The 10,000-nt window shown below is 30.2% G+C and overlaps 1 protein-coding gene across 2 annotated transcripts in view; it reads right to left on the bottom strand.

Annotated features, from left to right (window-relative positions):
* The window catches only part of LOC113816954 (ecto-NOX disulfide-thiol exchanger 2), a 44,112-nt gene that overhangs the window by 25,579 nt on the left and 8,533 nt on the right, over positions 1-10,000 (bottom strand). The window contains exons 1-5 of one of the 2 annotated variants that reach the window (XM_070117176.1): positions 8,482-8,772; positions 3,707-3,916; positions 3,108-3,269; positions 1,223-1,406; positions 601-737 (exon numbers count right to left, since the gene is read on the bottom strand). In XM_070117176.1, coding sequence (XP_069973277.1) covers positions 601-737; positions 1,223-1,406; positions 3,108-3,269; positions 3,707-3,916; positions 8,482-8,656 — 868 coding nt within the window. In that variant the 5' untranslated portion in view covers positions 8,657-8,772. Of the gene's footprint in view, positions 1-600; positions 738-1,222; positions 1,407-3,107; positions 3,270-3,706; positions 3,917-8,481; positions 8,773-10,000 lie in introns of those variants that run through there. The other variant, XM_070117177.1, reaches the window with a different exon arrangement.

Raw genomic sequence — 10,000 nt, forward strand, 5'->3', positions numbered from 1 at the left:
TGATATAAAAATCAAGAAAAAAAAGTTTGAGAATTCTGGTTTCTTCTCGAGAGTACTGTGGCAAAACAAGTATGATGCCCTTTTAATCAATTTGTCTAGATTTTCTTTTTAAAGAATCATTCACACACACACAAACACACACCAAATATTAATTTATCACCAATACTTTGCCATGCATATTTACTGAGACAGTCTGTATTAAGGTAGCAGTCTACAAATGTCAAATTATGGGGATGCGACACATAGTTAAGTCAGTTTCTTTGCAACTTGTGAAGTGCTCAATTTAATATTGAACAATAAATCATATAATCGTTTTACAGCCGATAACAGCCCTTTCCACATTGACACTTCATATCTTATAAAAGTAATAAAGTTACATATAAAAATATTCTCCTCTGAATCATCTCATCTCATTTATAAATGATAGGTGATATATAACAATAATTGCTTTATTGTGGGAATATAGCTAATAAACAATGCTGATATTTTCTAATCTGCTGATTGTTTTTTATCGTACATTAGGCAACAAACAAATTAACTTTGTCAGCAACTGTACAATATCAGCATCATCTGATATCAATTCAAGAAAACCTGACTTACCACTGCCAACAGACATGTTATCGCCCCCACTACGACTACTGCCACCGCTGTCTTTCCGTGGCCTATCTCGCCCACGGTCTCTGTCTCTATCTCTGTCTTGCCTTTCTCGGTCACGGTCACGGTCTCTATCACGATCTCTGAAAGTGTAAAAACTACTGATAAAAGCATGAACATGACATTCTATACTATCTCAAGTTTCTTTGTGATAGAAACTGAGGATTAGTGGAATTATCATCTTTTCTTTCTATACAAAAAGAATTTCATTCACTCAAAATAAACTCTTTGGTGTGAGCAATTAAATGTCACTTGATACATCTAAAAGTATCACACAAACAGTTAAAAAGTTTCATTACAATAATACATCAATATTTACAGAGGAATTTTTCAAGAATATAATACAAATATTTCCAAGATGAAAAACACTCTACTTAACTAAAATACTAACAATATACTTTATATTTAGACATTAGATGCATTATTGTTCATAAACAAAGAAATGTATACCACAGATAATGTCATCTTTATCATCTACAATAAAATAAATAAGTTTATTTGAAAGATGAGCCAAAATTTTTGAAGCTAACCGGACTAAAAGGATGAAATAATACTTTGCATTCCTTACCTGTCCCGCTCACGGTCACGATCCCTGTCTCTGTCCCTGTCCCTGCCTCGTGAGCGTTCTCTGTCACGATCTCTATCCCTTCCATGATCACGCTCGCGGTCTCGATCTCTCTCCCGGTCTCGCTCTCTTCTCTCTTCCACAATGACAGGTTCTGGCATTATCCCATCCACCATTTCTCCATTATCTATGAGTACAAAATTAAAGATTTGAAGACATCCAGAAACCATCATTATTTTAATGATGAAAAGATTCAAGTCTCCCTCACCTGCTATTCACAGCTAAAAGCAGAATTAAGTATTAGTCTAATGAGAGAAATAGCAAAGTAAAGAAGAAAAAAAGTACTATAAATGAATATGTAGATGATGATCAGCAAACTTTATTTTGCACAAGAAATCACAATTCATTTTGTCAATATATCAATACATCAAAATAGTACAAATACCCAAAGAGACTTTCTAAACAGCAATATAAAATATATACTTAATGTATTTTGCAGCATACAAGATGAACTCTTTGCCTTTCAAAACCTGATTCTCGAGACTTCTTAGCGTCTACACAGAATGCAAGGACAGGCAATATTTGATGAACCAGACAACTCATGAAGATAAATATGCATGTTGCATTAAAAATAGATATAAACAGACTTTCGAAATAGTGTTAGCATTATATATAAGGGATATAAGATGAACTTTATTTACAAATCTGATCCTCCAGACTCTTTAACATATGAACAGGTTGCAAGGTAATTTTGAGGGCTACCCTTGATGACAGAAAAACAAAATATTTGATAAACCAGGCAAGTGAAGAAGTGATATATATGGTATATATATCAAATGAACCATTCCATTCATCAAAAAGAAAATGGGATATTGTATAAACGACCTGTGATAGTTCATTAACCTACCAGCAAGATTCTGGCACACAACTAATTACCATGGACATATATACCATACTTATAAGCTACTGAATTTTTAAAAGTCTCTGCAACAGAACATGTCTGTCCATACCATGTATCTAGCTGGTATCTCTGACAAACAACGGCCAACAATAGATACATAAATGCAAAGACCCGGTTGATGTGTCATAGGTTTACTTTGTACTCAGTTTATCATAGTTTATGCCTAATCACGTCCTGGTGAACAGGATCCAAAAGCCAGGCAGCACGTATCCATGTCATACGCAGTTGGCCATGCTCTAAATTGTGTGTGACAGTTGTTCACGTGTTTGGCCCTGACTGTGGTCATTCAGATCTAGCCCCTTAAAAATAACTTAGTCAATTCATAAGCATCATTTCCATTTTAAAAATAAAGCCCTGAGAGTATAGTACATGTATGTTCCCCATGTTTCTAATTTTTTCCTCAAGGAGTTGACCATGTACAATGCAGAGTGCTTTGCTTGGTATAACATAGAAAAAAAATTATCTTTAATGGGTTACATAGGAATCAAGTTACCTAAATTGGGCAAATAGGCCAAAATATAGTTTAGTGAGTATGAAAAAGAGTGGCTGAAAGGTAGTTCCCTCACAAAAGTAAAAGGCAAACAGTAGAAAATTTCCTTGCATTCTATTTTTCCAGTCTATTTCAAGTTACATTTTGAGTACATCCTATGCTGGCACAATGTATATACAACAAAATAGATGAGGCTTCATGAATTAGATACCAGGGAGCCTTAGCAATACAGAATAAATGCATATCAAGAATAAGTACATGGTTAACATTGTATTATTCCTATCCAACAAAATAAAAATGGAACTCCATGTTTTATAGCTGTATAGCTGTATGGTTAAAATCAGACAAATTCTACAGGCTTTCATACCAATACTAACAAAAAGAAGGTACTTTAATAATTAACTTTCCCTTCTTCAAGCCAATACATGAATCCTTACTTGCAGCCACAGGCATTGGTGGTTTGTTCTTGTTGGTGTTGAACTCAAGTGGCGCATCATTGGTTGCTGGGTTTACGGCAATCTGCATAGGCCCCATCATCCCAGGGCCAATACCGGGACCCATTCCAGGACCCATTCCCATCGGACCTGGACCCATCATACCTGCGATTGGAAAGTGGTATAAACTATTAGTTTATCAAATCACAGTTTCAAATTTCAATCAGAGAAATTACCTTGAACAATATGGTGGATGTGTAGCAAATAAAATAAAAATTGTATTTAGACAAAAGAATTACACAAATCTAAGTCAGATTTTGGCATAGCAACTTGAAAAAGTAGGAAGGTACATACGAATCCAAAGCAGCACTAAACTTGGTCCCAAATGAGATGGTATAATACTAAAAAGCTTTACCACAATCATAACTGAGGAATATTACTTTCTTCTTTTTCCATGTATTCATCATATGTAGAGTCTTGACCCATAATAAGTGTAAAAAAAAAATTAATAATAAAATAACAAGAATATACGTAAAGCATGTCAGAGCATCCTAAACAAAACTCCATTATTCAAGAACAACCTCAAAGATGGCCGCACTCACCTCCGTTGGGATAGTCTGCTGGCATCACAGGCCCTGCTGGTGGAGGTGGAGGAGGACCGGGAGGACCGGTGGGGCCTGGTGGGGGTGGAGGGGCCATCATCCCCCCCATGGACATGTTAGGCGGCCCCTGGCTTGTCGATGGAGCTGGGCTTGCCATCGTAGTGCCAGGAGGAGGACCCGGGGGCATGGGGGGCATTGGTGGGGGCCCATCTGAAAGTCATTGGCATGTGTTAAAAAAAACAGTCAAAATACATGAGCAATTAATGGTATAGTATTTCCAATCTCATAAAACAAGAATACCTCATAAAACAAGAAAACTACTTAAAATAGAGTGAGTACTGTTATCATCTTCAAGTCTTTAAAATGTTGTGATATTCCCTTAAAAAAGAGGAAGAAAAAAATGTTGCTAACAATAGCTTATAAATATAACTAATCATAATACATGCCCATCACAATACTTGAGATGTTAATCATCAAATGCCTTTTGTGAATTCTTTAACAATTCTGATTTAATTTCAGCATATGTTTTGCACAGCAAGCACAAATTATTCTGTGCTTTTCATAACGAAAGGAATGTTATTACTTTTGTTACTTATTGGGAAAAATGACCCTTTGAGTTAAACAGTTAAGAAACTGTTAACAACTTCAATCCAGATGCTTCACAACCCGCATGTGACCAAAAATTCAGGTATTAGGCTTACTTAAGCAGCAATTTTGACAAGTTTGTGGCTTGTAGACTTGACACACACAAACACTCGTGTGGTGACATGACTCCATACCTTCCCTTTGCAATGTTATTTTCTTTTTCTATATAAGCCTTTTTAGTTCTTTTGCCATTTCCCAGGGTCTATATCTGTCATTTGATTTGCTTTATCCAGATGCTAATAGATGGTTGTCCTTGCACAGACTCCATATCATCTTTCCAGGTAATCCATAATAATAGCAAGTAACATTGTGATTTGTGTTATTTCTTTTGCAATTTCAAATTTTTTGCAATACAACCTGTGCTGCTGGTCAAAACAATCAGGAAGAGGATCCCGAGCATGAAAATTGCATCCCCCTGGAGCCAGCGCTCTTCCGGCCATGGCTCATGAAGGGTACACTACATATACATATATAGATGGAAATAATGCAAAATCACCTTCCTAAATGCCCACTGAGTCTCATTACCCTCCAAGAGCTTTGTACACTCATGGCGAGTCTTTCCTGTCACCCTGACCTTCAGCCAAATTTTCCCATGGCAGAATGTTCATGTCACCCGCCCCCCCAAGCCAAATTTTTTCATGATGTAACGGTCACATCATTAGGATCACAGGGATGAAGATCCTCCCTCGCACTATGCACTCATCAGTTAAAAGAGTCTAACCCTTATACCCTCCTTACACATGCTACTAAACCCCTAGATAATGATTTGAACCTGTCCAGAAAAAAACAGAACAAAACCAATTTCTATCAAGACTTCTCTTAATTTGTAATAGACCTGATCCACAAAAAATAGATACTTATATATTCATAATTGTAAGCTGATAGCATAATGTTACAATATCCAAGGTCAATCATTGATAAAAGCTCCGAAATCTACGGCATACAATAACATAGCTGTATTATACAGATATTTACCATCGTACAGACATACAATAACTATGGACCTATATCATTAGTAAGATACACCATTCTATCATGCTAATTAAGCATCTTTGAAACCAAACTCCATCTGTACTTTTATCTGCTGGAATGTACTTTATAACTGGATCATGTCAGTAAACCAGGGCATTCTTATGAAGCATACTAAAATGATGACAATATAATAATAATAATAATAATAATAATAATAATAATAATAATAATAATAATAATAATAATAATAATAATAATAACAACAATAATTATATTAATATCAATAAAAAAGAAGAACAAAATAATACTAATAACAACAACAACAACAATAATAATAAAAACACCAATAGAAGTGATGATAATCATAATAGTAAAAATATCTCAGCACAGTAATACAACTAGTAGCACACACATACACATACATGTGTGTGTGTGTGTGTGTGTGTGTGTGTGTGTGTGTGTGTGTGTGTGTGTGTGTGTGTGTGTGTGTGTGTGTGTGTGTGTGTGTGTGTGTGTGTGTATGTGTATGTGTATGTGTATGTGTATGTATATGTATGTGTATGTGTATGTGTATGTGTATGTGTATGTGTATGTGTATATATATATGTATGTGTATATGTATATGTATATGCATCTGTATGTGTATATGCACATGTATGTATATATACATATGTATATGTATATATGTGTGTGTGTGTATATATATATTTGTGTGTGTGTGTGTGTGTGTGTGTGTCTGTGTGTGTGTGTGTGTGTGTGTGTGTGTGTGTGTGTGTGTGTGTGTGTGTGTGTGTGTGTGTGTGTGTACACATCCACATATATATATATATATATATATATATATATATATATATATATATATATATATATATATATATATATATATATATATATATATATATGCATTTCATAAATACATATATCGAGACATGCACATATTTATATAATCATATAAATATATATACATATATTATATACATATATTATATATATATATATATATATATATATATATATATATATATATATATGTATATATATATATATATATATATATATATATATATATATATATATATATATATATATATATATATATATATATACATATATATATATATGTATATGTATATACAAGTAGTACTAGCAGATGAGGACTTTAATGTCAATAACATTATTATCAATAATAACAAAACTAACAACAAATAATATAATAATAATAATAATAATAATAATAATAATAATAATAATAATAATAATAATGATAATAATAACAAAAATAATAATAGCAATAATAATAATAATAACAACAATATCAATAAAAATAATAATAACATTAATAAAAATGATATTAACAACAACAAGAATAAGGCCAATAATAATAATAATAATAATAACAATAATAATAATAATAATAATAATAATAATAATAATAAAAATAACAATAATAATAATAATAACAAGAATAATGGTAATGACATTAATAATAATAATGATGACTGAGATGATAATAATATCAATGATAATAATACTTACAATAATAATGATAATAGTAATAACAATAATAATAATAATAATAATAATAATAATAATAATAATGATAATAATAATAATAATAATAATAATAATAATAATGATAATAATAATAATAATAATAATGAAAATTATGATGGTGATAGTGATGATTAATAATCACAGTAATAGCAATGGTAATAATAACTACAATAATAATAATAACAACAATTATATTAATAATAATTAAAATAATAATCATTACCATCAACAACAAAAATATTACTATAATGAGGATAATAACAAGAACAAAAAACATAAATAATAATTATGACAATATCAATAACAATGATATTGAAAATATAAAATATAATAACAATAAAATAATCATAACAACATTAATAATAAAAATAATACTAATAGTAATAATAACAATAACAACAAAATTCATAATCATAACAACAAAAATAACAATAGTAATGATAATGGCAATAAAAACAAGAACAACAACAACAATGACAATAATCAAAACAATAATAATAGGAGCAGCAATAACAAATATAATAGTCATAACAATAACCACAATAATATAATAATGATATTAATAATAATAATAATAATAATAATAATAATAATAATAATAATAATAATAATAATAATAATAACCACAATAATAATACCAGCAGGAATAATAAACATAGTAATAATAGTAATAATAATAATAATAATAATAATAATAATAATAATAACAACAATAAAAACAATAGTAATAATAATGATAGTAAAAAATAAATTAATAATAATAATAACCACAATAATAATACCAGCAGGAATAATAAACATAGTAATAATAATAATAATAATAATAATAATGATAATAATAATAATAATAATAATAATAATAACAACAATAAAAACAATAGTAATAATAATGATAGTAAAAAATAAATTAATAATAATAATAATGATAATAATGATAACAATATAGTAATGATAAAAATAATAATAATGATAATAATAACTATAACAATAATAATAATAATAATAATAATAATAATAATAACAGTAATAATGATAATAATAATAACAACTACAATTGCAATAATAATAATAATAATAATAATAACAGTAATAATAATAATAATTAATAATAATAATAATAATAATAATAATAATAATAATAATAATAATAATAATAATAATATTAATAATAATAAAAACAACAACAAAAATAACAATAATTACAATAGTAATAATAAACATAATAATAGAAATTATTAATAATGATTATAATAATTATAACAAAAAATAGCTATCAATATCAATAACAATATAAAATAACAATAATAATAACAAAAAAACAATAATAGTAATAATGATAATAATTACAATAATAATGACAGTATCTAATAATAATAATAATAATAATAATAATAATAATAATAATAATAATAATAATAATAATAAAAATAATAATATCCTTATCATCCTATTAAAAAAAAAAAAAAATCTGCTGCACTATACACTTTCCTTCTCCCTTAAGTTTCACTGGAACTTTTCTCAAGAAGCTGAGCTATGCAAGAGATAGTGTTGCCTCATCACAGCAAGACTTCACATGCCAACCAAAGCAGCTAAAAATTATTTACCTTTTCCAACGTACACAGACGGAGGTGGAACATCAGCAAAAAATTGTGGCCTTTCATATGCCAACTGAGCTACATCCTTGAGGATGTGCTGCATTCGCAGTCGCACGCGATAGCCAATAGTCTGACTTGTGCTTTCCATTACGGACAAGGTATCTCTGAATAAGTCACTATCCATGATTGTAGTTATCTTGCTTTTACAACAAAATCATGCAATTTCCAAGCACTGGAGGATCAGGAATAACAAAGATAAACAGACTGGCCAGAAAACAAGTCTATTCAACTTCTTGATGATAAGAAATCTTGTGTTCAGTCACAGCACACACAGTCAATGTCGCGATCACTGAGGCACTCCCAAGACTTTCACTAAAAGGGCCATCTGGAACTCTTCTTTCTATTGCATGTTGAGCCTCCTGATAGAGACTGTAATGGGAAGTGTAATGAATGTGGTGACAGGCAGACCATCCAGCCTTCCTCTCTCCCCTCCCAGTGACCTTGTGATTTACGCTGGCGCCACCATGCCCTTCCTGCTTTACCTTTGAGAATGGCCTTGTTATCCCACAGTGGGATGACCTTGTTGGATGACAAAAGAGGCAGTGCAGTTTTGTAATTCTGTGAAAACTCCTTTTGTGAGATGAATTTACTCCTAACCCTGAATATAAACATATATCTTATTTGAGAATCTATCTTCATTTGAAGTTATAATACAACATCTGGACTAACAAAAGCCTTGTGTAATAAAAAGCCATGTTGCTATTTGTTATCATATTACCAGTAACATCTCCCTGTCAACACAAATTACTACTTTAATCTTTCATCACCAAACAGTACTGTAAATCCACTTAGTTATTCTCCAATAACTGTATTTTCAAACATCATAAAAAGTCAAAATAATTACCTACAGCTCTTTATTTCCCTCTAAAAAAAAGTTCTTCAGTACATCCATGACCTACAACCACTTGCTATAATTAGGTCAGTGTTGCAAAATGCATATACCAGTATACTTTTAATTAAGAGTTATACTGGAATGAACAGGTATTTACACAAAATATTCATCTGGTAATGAATGCAAATGGAAGTCATAGGCAAAAGAAAAACAACAACAACAATGCATTGAAGTAAAAAAATGTAAGTCACATACACAGATGATATGAATGCCATTATCTGAATTGGTTACAATGTCAATGTTACTAGGTAAGTGGAACAAACCTTTACACAACCAGTAAAAGGAAATGGTCTTTATGCGATTCGTACCAGGAACAGATCTTATTTTCTATGTCAGCTTCTTAGAATTTACAGAAATAAATAAATAAATAAATAAATAAATAAGTATTCAAGGTAATGGTGACTGTCCATAACGAATCATCAATTCAGTAACCTAATTCTCTCTTAATAAATATGATAAATTATAACGAAAATCAAGTGCATTTGTAATGATATACAAACTTATAGGCTATTAAACTATCATATGGTGTGACAATAACCTTCCTTTAAGCCTAAAATAGTGTCACCTGACCAGACT

This window comes from Penaeus vannamei, chromosome 39 (genome assembly GCF_042767895.1).
Source record: "Penaeus vannamei isolate JL-2024 chromosome 39, ASM4276789v1, whole genome shotgun sequence".
NCBI lineage: Eukaryota > Metazoa > Arthropoda > Malacostraca > Decapoda > Penaeidae > Penaeus > Penaeus vannamei.